The sequence below is a fragment of the Heterocephalus glaber genome, unplaced genomic scaffold, assembly GCF_053883595.1.
Source record: "Heterocephalus glaber isolate CG9 unplaced genomic scaffold, H.glaber_assembly_v1.0 deba00001760, whole genome shotgun sequence".
NCBI classification, from domain to species: Eukaryota; Metazoa; Chordata; class Mammalia; order Rodentia; family Bathyergidae; genus Heterocephalus; species Heterocephalus glaber.
In genome coordinates, this window is record NW_028258457.1 from 3,143,173 (window position 1) to 3,159,970 (window position 16,798).

At 58.6% G+C, this 16,798-nt stretch overlaps 2 protein-coding genes across 2 annotated transcripts; both read left to right on the forward strand.

Moving 5' to 3' along the window:
• The first annotated feature begins 973 nt into the window (after nt 1-973).
• On the forward strand, nt 974-6,075 carry Madcam1 (mucosal vascular addressin cell adhesion molecule 1). The gene is made up of 5 exons (XM_004866027.3): nt 974-2,173; nt 2,314-2,583; nt 2,739-3,068; nt 4,299-4,778; nt 5,614-6,075. Exons 1-5 carry the CDS (start codon nt 1,843-1,845, stop codon nt 5,796-5,798), a joined length of 1,596 nt encoding a protein of 531 aa, XP_004866084.2. The 5' UTR covers nt 974-1,842; the 3' UTR covers nt 5,799-6,075.
• Nucleotides 6,076-6,860: 785 nt separating this feature from the next.
• Nucleotides 6,861-14,347, forward strand: Tpgs1 (tubulin polyglutamylase complex subunit 1). Its single transcript, XM_004866026.4, has 2 exons — nt 6,861-7,229; nt 13,667-14,347. The coding sequence occupies exons 1-2, from the start codon at nt 6,892-6,894 to the stop codon at nt 14,202-14,204; spliced, it is 876 nt and encodes a 291-aa protein (XP_004866083.2). The 5' UTR covers nt 6,861-6,891; the 3' UTR covers nt 14,205-14,347.
• Nucleotides 14,348-16,798: the final 2,451 nt, after the last annotated feature.

Consider the following 16,798-nt stretch of genomic DNA (forward strand, 5'->3'; position numbering starts at 1 on the left):
GGTGCCGGGACCCTTGGCTGCGGAGCCAGGCGGCCTTGGGACACTCCCTGCACAGGAGCCAGGGTTCGGGTCGGGGGCTGGACCCTCATGGGAAGGAGGCTTCCTGCCGCCCCCGCCGAGAGGACTTCCCCGGGCGGGCCGGACGGTGCCGGGAAGGCGGTGGGGCCGGACACAGGAAGCCCAGGAAAGGCGCCCAGGTGGGCGGACAGGGCCTGGCCAATGATGAGGGCCCCGGGGTCCCAGCTCCTCATGGTCTCCTCGGCCCACCAAGTCCCCAGCCAGTCTCCATTCTGTGCCCGTCTATCTCAGTGGCCCCCCTGCCCTGTCTCTGTCACTCTGCCTCTCTGCGTCTCTTTCCTTTTCCTTTTTTTCGGTTTGGTTTTTTGAGTCCGAGTCTCACTACACAGTCGAGGCCAGCCTTGAACTCTCTGTGTGGCCCAAGCCACTCTGAATTTGGGGCAATCCTCCTGCCTCCGCCTGCTTCATGCCTGTGCTGGATGGCGGGCGAGCACCACCACACCCAGGGATATGTGTCTGTTTTTCTGTCTCTCTCTCTAGCTCTCTAAGTCTCCTACTCTGTCTTTGTCTCCATCTACCTCTCCTCGTGTGTCTCTATCTCGGGCTTGTCTTTTTTTTCTGTCCCTCTCCCCAGCCCCAGCCCTTTGCCTTCGCTGCCCCCTCTGCCCAGAGCTCCCTGTGGGCCCTGCCCACCTGTCCCCTCCTGCTCACCACACACGTGTGTGCGTCTGTGTGTGTCTGTCTGTCTGTCTGTCTGTGTCCTCATCTATGTGTCTGTCCCTTGCTGTCACACAGGCATGTCTGGCCCAAGCTCCATGACTGTCCGGGCAGAGCCTGGTGGGGGGACAGGCCCACCGTGGCCTCAGCCCGCCTGGCGCCCACTGACCCCTCCCTGCCTGGCCTGTGGTGCTGGCCTTGAGGGCCGCAGGAAGCGGGGTCAGGGGCTGGGAAGCAGCCATTCTCCAGCCCGCCGCCCAGGTTAAGGGCCCAGCTTCCCTGGGAGGGCCTGCTACTTGGAGCCGCCTTCCTGTGAAGCTTCCGGCACAGGGCCTGGTGCGGGGGAGGGGCCACAGAAGCCACAGCCCAAGTCACGAAAGGGCCCACCCGGCCTCAGACACAGGCCCCTCCCTCTGGGCCTCAGTTTCTCCCTTCTACTTCCACCCTCCCTTGAGCCTCAGTTTCTGGCTCTGACAAAGTGCCTGCACCCGTGCTGCCTGGCTGCCTTCCCTTATTCCATACTGGGGAGACTGAGGCACACCCAGAGGTCACCTGAGGCCAAACCTGGACCGATGCGCACCTTCCTTCCCATATGCTGGGGTCAGTCTGGGCCTACAGCAGGCCAGCTCCCTCCCCAAGATGGACTCCATGTCTGCAGCCAGGACTGTGCAGAGGCCCGGTGGACAAGGCCCCTGGAGAAAGTCAGGTGGGGAGGCAGGGACTGGGCAGAAGCTGAGCAGGGATGGGCACTGCCTGTGCAAAGACCCTGTGGCTGCCTGAGGGGGTGGGTGTGCAAGGCTCTGGCTTTTCCTCCACAGCAGCGCAGGGTCCATGTGTGTCAGATGTCACCCCAGAGCTGTGTGGCAACAGGCCATGAAGGCATCGGGGAAACAGAGCACACACAGGGATCAGAGGGAAAGGCCAGGTGGGTCCCACAGTTGAGAAAGACCTTCCTGGACTTCATGATGACAGCTACCTGGCTGGGGAGCAGCCCAGAGCCCTCTGGACCCCAGACCTAGGTCTCTCTGTGGGACAGGGAAGGCAGGCAGCTGGCGACTTGTCCCAACTCCACAGAGACCCTGGCCCTGGGCCCCAGCACCCCAGAAGATGCTGGCCCACGCTACAGCGTCGCCATTCCTGTCCATGTCTTCAAGCCACGCAGGGGAGGACGCCTGGAGCAGGAGCAGCATCAGACATTCCCGCCCCACCAGTTCTGACCCTGCCCAGCCCTCCTCTCCTCTGCAGCATGGCTGGGCCGGGGGTGGGGGGCAGGCCAGAAAGGCCCTTGGGAACCCCCTGGACAGCAGGCGGGGCAATGAGACCCAAGCACCACTACTTAAGCGGCCGCCCGGTGACCCTGGGAGACACAGGGACAGGATGCTGTGGGGCCTAGAGCTGCTGCTGGCCCTGTCCCTGGGGCTGCTTCGGCCGGGCAGGGGTGAGCAAGGAAGGGGATGGGGGGGGTGCGGAGCTGGGGGGGGCTCAGGAAAAGGGAGGAGTGGGGGGGGCTGGGGCTCCAGCAAAGGCACTGGGCGGGGTCCGGCTGAGTGGGCCTGCGGTGAGCATGTGTCCCCACAGGCCAGCCCCTGCTGGTGGAGCCCCCGGAGCCTGTGGTGGTGGTGGCGCTGGGCACAGCACAGCAGCTGACCTGCAGCCTGGCCTGTGCCCACGGCACGGCGGCCGTGCACTGGCGAGGTCTAGACACCAGCCTGGGCACCGTGCGCTCAGAACCCGGCCGCAGCGTGCTCTGGCTGCGCAGCGCCTCCCTGGCAGATGCGGGCACACGAGTGTGCAGGGGCTCCTGCGGCAGCCGCACCTTCCAGCACCTCGTGGAAGTCCTGGTATACGGTGAGCCCCATGCACCTCGCCCACACCCTCAGGGCCACTCGCCCTCCACCCCCGTGTCCCCTAGACCCCACCTGGAACCCCTCATCGCGCGCCCCTGCCCCTCCACCAGGTTCAGCCTGACATCGGGGCTCCCCCTGGGCCCGCTCTGCCCACAGCCTTCCCGGACCAGCTGACCGTGTCCCCGGCCACCCTGGAGCCGGGGCGGGACAGGGAGGTGGCTTGCACGGCCCACAGCGTCACGCCCCAGGACCCAGACACCCTCTCCTTCTCCCTGCTCCTGGGGGACCAGGAACTGGAGGGCCTCCAGGCCCTGGGCCGGGAGGAGGCTGAAGAAGAGGCAGCCGTGGAGACCGAGGACCCTCTGTTCTGGGTGACCCAGCGCTGGCTGCTACCCACCCTGAGCATCCCCGCCCCAGCCACCCTACACTGCCAGGCCACCATGCAGCTGCCTGGCCTGGAGCTAAGCCACCGCCAGCCCCTTCCAGGTGAGCAGGTTGCTCCTGGCCACCCCAGGCCAAGGGCATCACAGTGCCCACCCTCTCTGTGGCTCCACTCGGGGCTGGCCAGACACAGTGCCCAACACATGGGGCACTTGGGAAGACTGGCCTCCATCTTCACCGCGCCACTCTGTGTCAGCCAGACAGTGAGTCATTAATTCAACAGATGTTTCCTGAGCACCTACACTGTGCTGACCCTAGGGTGCCACCCTCCCAAAACCCTCCATGGCTCCCACCTCCCTTGGGGTCAGAGTTCTGCTCCACCCCAGGCCACAGACCCCTGCACAACCAGCCCTGTTAATGTGTTCCCCCTGTTCCAGCCACATCAGCCTCCTTATTGTTCCCCGTACATACCAGCCTCTGTCCTGCCTCAGGACCTTTGCATAGGTTGTGCCCTCTGCCTGGATCACCTCCCCCAGGGACTACTCCCCTCACTTCCTCAGCTCTGTGCTCCAATGTGACCCTAATGAGGCTGCCCCTGAGCGTCCTGGGTACAGGGCCCACCCTCACCCCCAGGTGTGCCCACACACTCCTGTCCCTTCATTGACACCTGGTGTCCTCTGTGTCCCGTTGTACCTGTTCTCTGTCCCCCACCATTGGGTTCACATAGCTGGGAATCTGTGTGTCCCATCCGGGGCTATGTCCTCAGCAGCTAGAATGGACCCTGGCACACAGCAGGTGCTCAATTCCTGTGACTGACATATGTGTGGGCTCTGGGTGGTGTTCACATTCAGACTCACGTCAGGAAGTTGGCCATGGGTCCTAGCATGGAGAACTAGGGCCTGGAGTACAGGCCAGAGGCAGGGACCCAGAGGCAAGCACACTCCTGGGATGTGTATAGACCCTACGAGCCAGGCCTGACGGCACAGGCCTATCATCTCTGAGAGGCTGAGGCAGGAAGACACCAAGTTTGAGCCCAGCCTGAGCACCTTAGCAGGATTCTGTCTCCAAAAATTAAAAAGGCCAGGCGGCTGTAGCCCAGTGGTGAACACTTCTCCAGGATATGTGAGGCCCTGAGTTCCATTTCCACAAAAAGGAAGGAGGAGGAGGATGGAAGAAGAGGAAGGAGGTGGCTCAGGGTCCCCTGCCTGATTCTGCCCACTGTGATGTTCGGCATTCACCAGAGCGGTCTGGGAGGGTCCTGGAGGGGCCAGACGGGGACACTCAGGGAGGAGCTGGGCCTGAGCCCCAGTAGAAAATGGCTCCACTGTGTTCCAGTCCTCCACAGCCCGACCTCGCCAGAGACTCCCAGTCCAACCTCGCTGAAGCCCTCGGACCTGACCTCGCTGGAGCCCCCCGACTTCATCTCCACAGCACACCCCAACTCCATCATCTCGGTGGAGCCCCCCTACACCCCCTCCCCACAGGCCACCCCTGAGCAGGCCCCCTCACCCAGCCCCCACAGTCCCCACAGCTGCCGCCCTGAGATCCGCCAGGTTCCCACAGCAGCGACGGAGGCAGGGGCTGGCTGGGGGCTGCTGTGCCAGGCAACCTGCGGGTCTGGAGTGGCTGTGCGCTGGACTCTGGCCCCCGGGGGCCTGGATGCCTACAAGAGGAGGATGGCCGGGGCCTGGGCCTGGCTGGGTGCACCACTGCTGACTAATTCCAGCCCCGAGGGCTGGTTCCAGTGCCGCCTGGAGCCAGGTGGGCAGGTAGCCAACCTGTACGTGCAGGGCCGGAATGCAGACCCAAGTACCTGTGAGTCCTGGTGCCCAAGGGTGGGGACTGGGACTGGGAGGGACGGATTCCCTGGCTCAAAACTAGACAAGCCAGGTGTGATGGCACACACATGTAGCCTGGGCCACACAGTGAGTTCAAGGCCAGCCTGAACTAGGTTCCTTGTCTCAAACAAATAAACAAACAGGCAGACAAATAACTTTAGACAGAAAATGGTCTTGCCCCGGCTAGCCTCAATTTCCCAATCAGACCAGTGAGCTTCCTTGGCGGGAGATTTCTGTAGACCCTGAGCTTTACAGACTAGGAGTACAGCCTATAGAACAAAAATAGAAGTAGAAGGGGCCCGGGATTTAGCTCAGTGGTTCCACCACCGCCTCCCTCACAAGTGCAAGGTCCTGAGTTCAACACCCAGTACCAAAAAGATTAAATAAATAACATACTTGAAAAGGACTGGGGATGGAGCTCAGTGCAAAGACCCTGGATTCCATCCTCAGCACTGCAAAGAGAATGAGAGAGCGAGAGGAAAGAGGAGAAAATTCAACATGTAAACATGAAAATGTGTGAAGCCAAGCATTTCACATTATTTTTAATAATATTTTGAGTTTTTCACACTAAGTCGCAGAAAGACACTGTGGTCGTATAGGCAGCTCTTTTCCATTCAGGCATCTCCATGTCATATGCAGATGGTGGCCAGTGGCCACCTTGCGGGACAGGTCCAGCCCTTAAGGTCCTGGGTAGATCTGGGAAGGTTCACTGAGTGTCCCTGGTAAGACCTCAGCCCCCTGGGTCAGCATGGGCTGCTGTGGAGCCTGCAGAGGTGTCCAGGGCCCTGACCATCTTCCTTTTGCTCTTCCAGCGTCCAGCCCTGAGGTTGTCCAGCCATCTGAGGCCCTGTGGATGGGCAGCGTGGCACTGGGGCTGCTGCTGCTGCTAGCCCTGGGCGCCTATTGCCTGAGGAAACACTGCTGGCCAGCAGCCAGGGACCTCTCTCACCCGTCCGTCTCTCTGGGGCTGCTGCATGCACAGGACTCAGCGGGGTGACTGGCCACTCCCCGCACCCAGCTGCAGGGCTCTGGGCAGCAAAAGGGCTGACTATGCGCCCTGTTCCCTGGGGCCCAACAGGCCTGTGACCCCTCTCCCCAGCTGGCCGGGCTTCCACCACGCTGAGGGTCCACTGCTGGAGAATAAAGGCCACGTGGTCTGACCACTGGCGACACTTATCGTGTTGGGAGAAGCCTGAGACCTCTGCACATCTCTCATGGTACGCTGCACCGGGCGACTGCCCGGCGACAGGTGTTCACACATCCTCTAGAGCCAGGCCGGGGAAACCAGGGCCTGCCGGGCTGGGAGACACCAGGCTTATGCACGCTTCTGTGTGAGGGGTCACTGCAGTGTAACAAGAAATTAGGAGTCTCCAAAGGGCTAGAGAATTGTTTGGTGGGGAGGTAGCGTGGACACGGAGGGGAGGTTTATGGAGGGAAAATCGCTTGTCTTCAGGGAGAGTAGGAGCCGAGAAGGGTGGGAGAGCGGCTAGAAATGAGATCGCTAGTTGAAGGGCAGGCGATTCCAGACAGCAAAGGGAGGAACTTGGACCTGAGGGAACTGGGGAGCCATAGCAGTTTAAACTATAGCAGACGCAGTGGTAGAACGCCCCATCTGGTGGTTAGGAAGAGTACAGCCTGGGGAGGCTCAAGTCAAACACAGGCTGCTAGGCTGAGTGGCAGAAATGCGGTCTGGACCGACCCCCAACCTCGCGATAGGTCAGATTTCTCTGATACCCAGGGAGACTGGTTGCTAAGAAACCACGCTAATAAAGGACTCGCCCACTAGCAAGATGGCAAGCAATACGGCTTCATGCCAGAAATCAAACACTTCTTACCGAGCCATTTTGGAATCTGGCAAAGTGCAGGCTCAGGGCCAGAGCCGAGAGCTCTAGTCAACACACTATATGCAAACAGAAGCAAAAGACAATGCCAATTAGACTTAGGGAAAAGGATGGCTTTCTTTCGTTTTCTGGAGTTTCACGGATGGGGGAGGGGCAGGTGGAAATCTGCCCTCAAGTAAGATGGCCGCCTCGAGGCCTCTGCGCGCCGTGGAATACTACAATGCTTCCGGCTCCCGGCCCTCAGCGAAAATGGCGGCAGTGGAGAAGCGGCGGCCGGCGGGGACACCGGCGGGCAGTTTCACGGACAGTGGCCGCCCGTCGGTGTCCCGGACGGCAGCAGCGGTCGAGAGCGAGGAGGACTTCCTGAGACAAGTCGGAGTGACGGAGATGCTGCGCACAGCCCTGCTGAAAGTGCTAGAGGCGCGGCCCGAGGAGCCCATCGCCTTTCTGGCACACTACTTCGAGAACATGGGCCTGCGCTCACCGGCCAACGGCGGCGCTGGAGAACCCCCAGGGCAGCTCTTGCTGCAGCAGCAGCGCCTAGGCCGCGCTCTGTGGCATCTTCGCCTGGCTCATCACTCGCAGAGGTGCGGACCAGCGCGGGTGGGACGGGGGCTGGACTTCAACTCCCGGCGTGTCTCGCGCTGAACCCCCCCCCGCTCTCTTCACAGGCACCGTCCTGGCACTCTGGGAGTTGTAGTCCATATGCTTCCTATGACGGGGCAGAGTGGTTTGGGTCAAACTACAGCTCCCAGCGTGCCACGCGCAGACACTACTCTCCCAGACGCCGGTGCGGGGCACTCTGGGAGTTGTAGTCCGCGCGGTCCTGGGCGGGTGGAGGTGTATTTGGGCCTGTTGGGGCGGAAGTGGCTCAACCCAGGGTCTCCTTTGTCGCTGCCTTTGCGCTTCCCTTCTATGGCTGTCTTTTTTTATTTGGTTTGGCTCGGATTGGTTTTTGCATGCTGGGAATAGAACCTAGGACCTCACACTAGACCTGTGTGTACCACTGAGCTGCACCCCCAGCCCCAGTGCCTCTGGCTCTGAAGGTCCTGAAACGAGAGGATTGGCCCCAAGGTCACAGAGCAATCGGGGCCGGGCCACCCCTGCCAGCCACCTCCCTAGCATCTCCAAGTGATCCTGATCTGCTCAGCCAGAACCAAGAGCTACAAGGCTGGGCCTGGAGATGAGTGACCCAGTCCCTCAAGGCCCTGCAAACCCAGCAGATGCATTGGCCCAGAGGCCACCTTAGCACTCCAGTATGGACCACAGCTCTGGGAAGGTCTGGTTTGGGGCCGATTCGTGTGGGGTCCAGGGGCCCTCCTGGTCATTTCTGTCCCCGGGGTGGCAGTGGTCTGAGCTCACACTCAGTGTTACTGTGGATTGGGAGCAGCTGACTGACAGGTTTACGTCAGAGAGGGCACTGACTGGAGGTCTAAGCTGGTATCTCAGGGTGTCTAAGTCACTTTATTCATTGCTGGGACAAAAAACTGACCTACATCTTAAAGGAGAGGAGGTTTATTTAGGCTCCATTTTAGAAGTTTCAGTCCTTGCATGGTCAGTGGCATAGCGGAAGGGGAAAGCTGCTTACCTCATAGCGTACAGGAAGCAGAGAGTGAAGGGCAATGCCAGAAAGGGAAATAAACCCTTCCAGGCCACTCCCCCAGTGACCCTGTCTTCCAACCAGACCCCACCTAAGAACAAGTCAGCTATAGCCCCACAACCCAATCATCTTCCAAAACCCCCATCTATGAGTGCATAAGGCTCTTGGGGGACATCTAGATAGAAACCATAAAATAGGGACCCCTGGAAGCGGAGCCCAAGGCAGGTGGTTGCATGGTGCCTTTAGAGGGGTGGGTCCAGGAGGAGGAAGAGGGCTGGGAGAAAGCCAGGCAGAGCTGTGTTCAGCCAATCACCAAGGGAGGTGATGTCCCTGGGGTCCAAACTCCTGAGGGTTCCAGCTCCCCTAGGGCAGAGTCCCCAGGGAGTCCCAAAGGAGCCAGGCCAGAGAGCAGCAGGAGACATCCCTACCCCAGGGGCTGCAGGAGCTCGGGTGTCCCGAGATGACAGCAGGCAGGGGAGTGATGGGGCTGGGGAGGAGGAGAGGTCTATGGAAGGCGGATGGCACAGTGTCCTCAGGGGCTGAGCTGAGGGGCCTGCTGGGGCCGGGGTGGGGAGCACTGATGTGGAGAACCTTGCTGGAGTTACTTGCCCACAGGAGCCAAAGCAGGGCATGGACAGAGGGTCTGCAGCTACAATGCAGGCCTGGAATAGGAGGCTATTAACTGGGAGGGGCTGTGGTGTTCAGGACCACCCTCTCAGGAACCCAGCCTTGGAGAACCATGAAAATGACTGGCAGTCAAGACCAAAGAAGAAGGAGCAAGCCAAAAGGATGTGGTATTCTGGGACATCCAGAAGAGACTCTTCCAAGGAGGAAAAATGGTCAGCAGCAAGGCCAACATGGATGGTTCCCCAGGCTGAGCGCTGCCCAAGTACTCACCCTATAAGATCACAGATGAAGATATTTATATTAATCTCCCAAAGCTGCAGTAACAAACTACCACAAATTTAGTGGCTTAAAATACCTGAAATGTATTCTCTAGAAGTTGAGCAGGCCAGAAATCTGAAATCAAGGTGTCAGCAGGACCCCATTCCCTGTGGAGGCTCTGGGGTGGGGGGGTGGTTTCCTTCCTGCCTCTTCCCGCTTTGTGGCTACAGAAAGTCCTTGGTGCCCCCAGCCTTGGGGTCACATTGCCCCATCTCCTTGTCCCTCCTCACTTGACTTCTGTGTCTCTTTGCCCTCTTCAAAGCACACCGGCTGTTGGATTATAGCTGACCCCACTTACCTGGCCACACTCGAAAAAGTCCTGTTTGGAGAAGGCCATGTTCTGAAAATCCAGATGGATGTGACAGCATCACCAGTCAGCTCAGGACAGGAACATTGCACCAACAGCTGGAGGCAGTGCAGAATGGCAGGGGCCACAGGAGTCAGTCCTGGGCTGGTTCTTGAGCCTGCTGGTGACAGTCCCCTCTTCTTCCAGGCCCTAAAAGGAGGATCCCTGTCCCACCCTCCACGGTGCCACCAGTCTGCTGAGGGCTCTTGCTCAGCTCATACAGAAATCACAAATTGGTGAAGTGGAGCTCTTTTAGTGCTCACAGCTGCCAGCAGCTCTCAGCTCTCAGTGTTAGCTGACCTCCTGCGCTCAGAGCCAGCCGCTACCCGCAGCCCCAGGACCCTCCTGGCCACCAGAGGAGGCGGCTCTCAGATATCCCTAGTTTCCCATCACTCTGGCTCCCCGCCATCGTTAGTGTTACCAGCTTTGGCCACCAGCTACTCGTGTTGCCAGCACACACTACTCAAGACAGAAGTCTCCAAGAGCCAGGAATCCGTGATCCAGAAGAGGCTTCATTAGGGCTTGTGCCTTGTGCCGCAGCATAAAGGGAACTGTGCACAGAGTGACCCGGCCTGACCTACAAGAGGTCGCTTGTGTCAGCTGACATGGCTAGGACAAGGTCCCCTGCAGATCTGACCATGGAGGCTGTGAATGGACAGATCATCGGGGCAGGTCCAAGTCCCATGGCACATTTGTGGCCACAGCAAATGTCTCCTGAAGCAGCTGTGGGGTGAAGACAACCACAGCCCTCTATAGGTGTCTCTGGAGAAATGCAAAGTGCTGGCTCCCCCAGGGGCTGAGGAAGCCCAAGTGTCTGGAGATGACAGCCAGGTAGGAGAGCCACGTGCACCAGGGAGGAGGAAAGGTGATGGCACCCTCTGTGTCCCCACTGGCCTCCTGCCTTACTGGCCTGCAAAGTTCCCTGGAGCACAAACAGGAAATGCTGTCGGGAGGCCAGCAGGGAGCAGAGCAGGAGTCAGGCCTGAGAGCATGGCCCCTGAGGCCACCACATTGCTGACTGTGGCAGTCAGAGGCACGTTGACCCTTTGCAGGCCACCACCAGGAGACACACAGATGACCAGCCAGGCCAGGGCCCCTGGCTCTCGGACTGTGCTCTGTGTGGCATCCTGGGCACTGCAGGGTACTGAGGACCATCCCTGCCCCCCACCTGCTCCAGGCTAGGGGCTCCCCCAGTGTGACAGCCATTGCTATCCCACGTCCCCTGCACTGAAAGCCACTGGTCAAAGGTGGGGTATAGGGGCCGGGGATGTAGCTCAGCCAGCACAAGATCCTGAGTTCCATCCCCAGTACTGGGAGGAGTGGGGGGTGTAAGCTCCCAGGGCCCTTTCTGGAGACATCTTGTAAATACACTGTCTTTCTCTGTCAGATGCTCACAAGCCCTGCAATCTGCTCTCCCAAGTGCCCCATGGTCCTTGTCCCCATCCTGCAGACAGAACCCTGGTGGAGCTGGGGCTCACACTCAGGCTCAGAGCTCGCCGCCTTGGCTCTGCCTGCCTGTCACCCGCCCATGATTCAGCAGGAGCCGCCTGGGCTTGGGCAGCCTCTGCCAGTCCCTCTGCACTGCCCAGGTCTCAGCGGGTTGGGCTGTGGTTTCTCGCCTTGCATGTCTCCCTGTGTGAGGTCAGAAACACATGGTAAACAGCACCTGGCTAGCATGGCTAGATGGGGCCGGGGGTGAGAGACACAGGGCCTCTCCCATGTGCCAGGCACAGCCTTTGGGCTCCTGGTGCAAGGTCTATCCATCCTCACAGGAATCCCGAGGGGCAGGGATTGGGTCCGCATTCTCCAGATGAAGAAAGCAAGGTCAGAGCTCAGTGATTTGCAAGACCATGAGGCCCGGAGGTGGAGGACAAGCCCTGGAAGGCAGGTCTGGACAGTTCAGAGCCACACACCCACGGCGCCTCACAGATGTCCCAGGAACCAGAGGAGGGCCGGGGATTTCCCCCAGCTGCCAGAGTCATGGGCAGACAGAAGGCAGATGCCTCTTGTCTGATGCCTGGCAGAGGGAAACCAGGCCACAGAGCCGGGCGTGTCTCGGCCCACAGATGTTTCAGTCAGAAGCCGGGCATGACTGCACACACCTGTAGCCCTAGCACTCAGGGGCTGAGGCTGAGGCCATCCTGAACTGCATAGTGAGACCCTGTTTTAAAATTTAAAAGAAACATGCTGGGGATTTAGCACAATGGTTTCGCCGCCTGCTGAGCAAGTGCAAAGACCCAAGTTCGATCCCTGGTACCAAAAAACTAAAATAAAATAAACAGGAGCCCGGGTATTTAGCTTAGCAGCACCCTGCCTGCCTTGCAAGCACAAGGTCCTGAGTTGATTCCCTGGTACCAAAAAAAAATAAACAGACAAAAGAAGTATGGAGCAGCCACATCATGCCTAGGACTAGACACACCCAATTACCATGTGACTTTGACACAACTGGGATCTACAGGGAGGCTCCACTGCACCATCATTTTTGGTTTGTTTTTTGTAACAGAGTCTTGCTATGTAGTCCAGGCTGGCCTTGAATTCACTGTGCATCCCATGCTGGTCTCAAACTCATGGTGACCTTCCTGCCTCAGCCTCCTGAGTGCTAGGATGACAGGCGTGTGCCACCACCTGCAGCTTCCACGGCACTATCTTGACATGAGAGTACACAGCCCTGGGACAGGGAGGCAGTTCCTGGGGACAGGACAGTGACTTTATTGTTTTTTGTTTTGTTTTTTTGGTACCAGGGATCAAACTCAGGACCTTGGGGTTTTGAGCCAGGTGGTGGAACCACTGAGCTAAATCCCCAGCCCTCTTTCTTTATTCTTATTTTTTCAGGGCCAAAGATGAAACCCAGGGCCTCTCCCGTGCTAAGCAAGCACTCACTACTGAGCTACATCCTCAGCCCTTTTTATTTTCGAGACTAGGTCTTACTAAGTCACACGTTATCTGTCATCAAACTCATGGTCCTCCTGCCTCAGCCTCCCCAGTGGATGAGATGACAGGCCTGTGTCACCACGCCTAGTTTGCAGTGGCTCTGAAAGCGCCCAAGCATGACTTCCCTTCCATCGCAGCAGCTAAAGCAAGTCACACAGCTCTGCCTGGCTCAAGAGTGGAAAGACGCACTGTCCCAGGACCCTGGCATCTGTGCCTGGCACTGCAGAACTCAGAGCCACCCCCACAACAAGAAAGCGAAGGTGGAAGTGGGGCTAAGGGCGGCTCATGAAAGACAGTGGCATCTGCCTGGCTCCCTGTGGCATCACTCACTCAAGCACTGGGGACGCTAAGGCCACTCCAGGTCGGAATCGAGTGACTCCAGTAGGCGCTATGTGGGAAACAGACGCAGCATGGTACCGAGCACCAATGCCGTAGCCTGGCCTCAGTGTTCACTCTGTGACAGGGATTTGGAAGGCAGGCTCTGTGGACAGCACATCCACCCCTACGCCCTGACCTGGGCAGCTGCAGTGAGCCCTGAGGCAGTGCTGAGTGTCTAACGTATCCCGGCCCTCGAGGGCAAAGCCACGAGGTCAGGATGCAGTGTGTCAGGAACCTGCCCCTCATCTCAGAGCTGACCCCAGAGGAGACAAGGGAGGCCCCTGGAGTTGGCCACTTCCCTGCATTGCACTGCAGTCCTCGTGCTCACTACTGTGGGCCATAGGAAGAGTGGGGAGATCCACACAGGCCTGCAGTGGCCACATCTGGAAGGACAGGGACAGTGCAGTGTGCCTGGGGCCAGTTTCTGCCTGAACACCAGCTCCTGCCTGGGGCAAGAGGCAGCTAGGGGCTGCGGGGCATGATGGCACACGCCTGTCATCCCAGCACTCTGGCAAGCTGGGGCAGGAGAATCAGAAGTCTGACCACAGCCTGAGCAACTTATCAAGACCCTGTCTCAAAATGAAAAGTAGAAAAGGCTGGGGATGGAGCTCAGTGTAAAGGCCCTCGGTTTCATCTCCCAGTGCCAAAAAAAAAAGGAGGGGAGATGGAGGCAACATCTGGAGGAGGCAAAGATGGAGGGGGGTTGGGAAGCCTCGGGGTGGAGGTGCAGCCGTGCAAAGGTCCTGAGGCCAGCCTGGCCTGGCGCTTGGGTGAGCAGGTGCCAGGTAGGCTGTGTCCCCAACACCCTGTCCTCCCACCCACAGGACAGCCTTCAATAACAACGTCAGCGTGGCCTATGAGTGCCTGAGCAAGAGCGGGCGCAGGAAGAAGCCGGGGCTGGACGGGAGGACCTACAGCGAGCTGCTGCGGCACATCTGCCGGGACGGCCAGGCTCCAGAGGAGGTGGTGGCCCCCTTGCTGCACAAGATCCAGTGCCGTGATCACGAAGCGGTGCCGCTGGGCGTGTTCCGGGCTGGCATGCTCACCTGCTTCGTGCTGCTGGAGTTCGTGGCTAGGGCCAGTGCCCTGTTCCAGCTGCTGGAAGCCCCAGGCCTGGCCACCATTGACCGCCGTGTGGGCCAGGCTGTGCTGGACACCCTAGAGGGTGCCCTGGGTGCCGGGGACCATGCCACCACCCCTGCCTGCTACCTGGAGGCTGGCTCACGCCTGGGGCCAGACAGCCTGGCACTGGCCATGGACCGAGCAGCAGCTGGGAGGAGGCCCAGCTCCCCCATGGCCCGGGAGGAGTTCCTGGAGAAGGCGGCTGCTCTCTTCATCGCCAAGGTCAAGCCAGTGGGTTGAGCCCACTCTGTGCACCCCAGACCCCAACCCTAACCAGGACCTGGGACAGCAGCCAGCCGGGACTCCACGCCTCCCACACCTGCCCAGCCTCCTGCCTGCCCTGGGCCCTGCTCAGCAGAAATAAAACCTGTGTCTAGGCCACCCCTCCTGTGTGCCTGTGTGTGGCTGTGCTGCCCCTCCCAGCCTAACAAATCACCAGAAAACACATCTCACACACCTGTCATTCCAGCACTCTGGGAGGCTGAGCCAGGAGGATGGCAAGTTTGAGCCCAGGTCAGGCAACTTAGCAATTTAGTGAAACCCTGTCTCAAAAATAAATATTAGGTGTGGTGGTGCACACCTGTAATCCCAGCACCCGGAGGCTGAGGCAGGAGGATTACTGCTGAGCTACACAGCAAGACCCTATCTCAAAAAACAAAAGAGGAAATAAAAAGGGCTGGAGATGTAGCCCAATCCAAAGGCCCTGGGTTCAATCTCTGGTGCTGGAAGAGACAGCCATGAGACTCTGCCTGGGAACACAGCACCCGAGTGCTAAGCAGGGAGGCCGAGTGGGATTCTGCAGCCATGTCACCACTATGCCTCCTGCAAACAAGCTGACACTCGAGCTGAGCTGAGATGGCCCTGCTTCTCCCTGTGTTCCCTTCCTCACTCTGCCCCAGCACTGGGCCCCCTTAGGCTCCTCCAGTGATCACATCTGCAGTCTTCCTACCCTGAGAGGTGATGGGGCACAGGTTCTCTCAGGCATGTCTCTTTCTGCTTTATTTCCACGGCTCCTGGGCCACCTGAGATCATGTATTTCTTCCTAAAAAGGCACAGTAGCAGCAAAACACTACTGTCTGGGCTGGAGATTTAGCTCAGTGGTTTCGCCGCCTGCTGCGCAAGCGCAAGGACTCAAGTTCAATCCCCAGTACAAAAAAAAAACACTACTGTCTGCACCTGCCTTGCAAGTGCAAGGTCCTGAGTTCGATCCCCAGTACAAAACAAAAACAAAAACAAAAACCCTCTCCTGTGTGGGTCTCCATGCTAAGCTCATTTCATGTGTTACCTCATCTCACACCTTTATTTACTTATTTATTTTTGAGACAGTCTCAAGCTGTAGTTCAGGCTGGCCTTGAACTCTCTGCCCAGGCTAGCCTCAAACTTTTGGTGATCCTCCTGCCCCAGCCTCACAAGTGCTGGGACTACAAGTATGTGCCACCACACCTGGCACCTAACACATTTTATAGCTAAATGGAAACTTGGCTTAGCATTTGAGACCCATGTTCATGGTCATAGCAGAACCCAGACTTGAATTCAGGGCTCTTGAGTGGCATTAAAAAAAAGGAAAAAATGTATGGGCCATTTGACAGAAGAAGTCAGGTACAACTCGATCCAGGAACATGAACAGGGTTCTGGAGTCTTCTCTCTCATCCCCCAGCACAGCTGTCCTGAGTGTCAGCATCATTCATGGGCCTTGTGATAACAAGATGGTCCATAACCCCAGCCAGGTCCTGCTCAGCTGCCTCAGCATTGTGTGCCTGCAGATCTCCCAGGGCTGACTGGCGTCACATGCTGACTCCCAAACTATCCTGGAAACCTCAGAGGCTGCAGGGCTCTGCTTGGATGATCCATCCCTGCATCTGGGGTTTGGGGTCTGTCCAACTTGCCCCAAAGGACAACTTAGTGCCTTGGCCAGAAAACCAGTGGGCAAAACCCCCAATGTCCACCACCCACCGCTCTAAGATGTTCCATGGACCGGAAGCAGGCACTTGGGGGAGTCCGACTATAAACCAAAAACCTCCTTCCACCCACCCCAACGCTTCCTGTAGGGAGATCTCTCTCGGAAGGCTTGGAGGAAACCTAATTCTAATCACTATTTATTAATAGTAGCAACACCTTGGTAGAGAGTCACAGAGCACTCAGGACCCTCTGGAAGGTTCTTAACCACTAGAGTCACACTGACCCAGGCACCCCATGGTTTTCTCCAGGTCCCAGGGTGCTGGGCAGAACCCCATCAGAGGTAGAAGAGACAGAGTCCAAGCCTTGGGTGACACAGAAAGTGTCCAAGAGGTCTTTCTTGGACGGATCCTAGCCCCATCTCCAGCATTGATTTCCTTTCCCCGGCCAGCTCCACCCACCTGTCCCCCGCTGGGACACCTCATACCTCACATGGCTGGGCCCTCAAGCCTGGGCACCTGTGGGAGGGAGCCACCCTCCACCTAGCCCCAGGCATCCATGTAGCTGTCAGATGCCCAGGACCCATGTGGATGTGGCACATCCAGAGAGCCAGGGCCACAACAAACCACAGTCTTGGCTAAGCTGCCATCCCCACCGGAGCACCCATAACCAAGTGTCCAGGCAGGAAGTGTGTGGGCATCTGGGCCAGGACTGGTCAGGCCACAGCCAGGCAGGGTCCTGTGACCCCATGGTCAGGGGTCAGCTGAGGTCTAACCTGCCTGGCTTTTCCCCGCCTCAGGGCCTCTGCAAGTCAGCGCCTCATTCCAATCTGCTCTGCAGGGCTTGGGTAAGGTCAAAGGTCATTTTGAAATTAGGGCAGCCACAGAGCCCCAGCCTGGACTCCATGGGCTAGGGGAGGAGGGGTCCGGCTGTGGGGA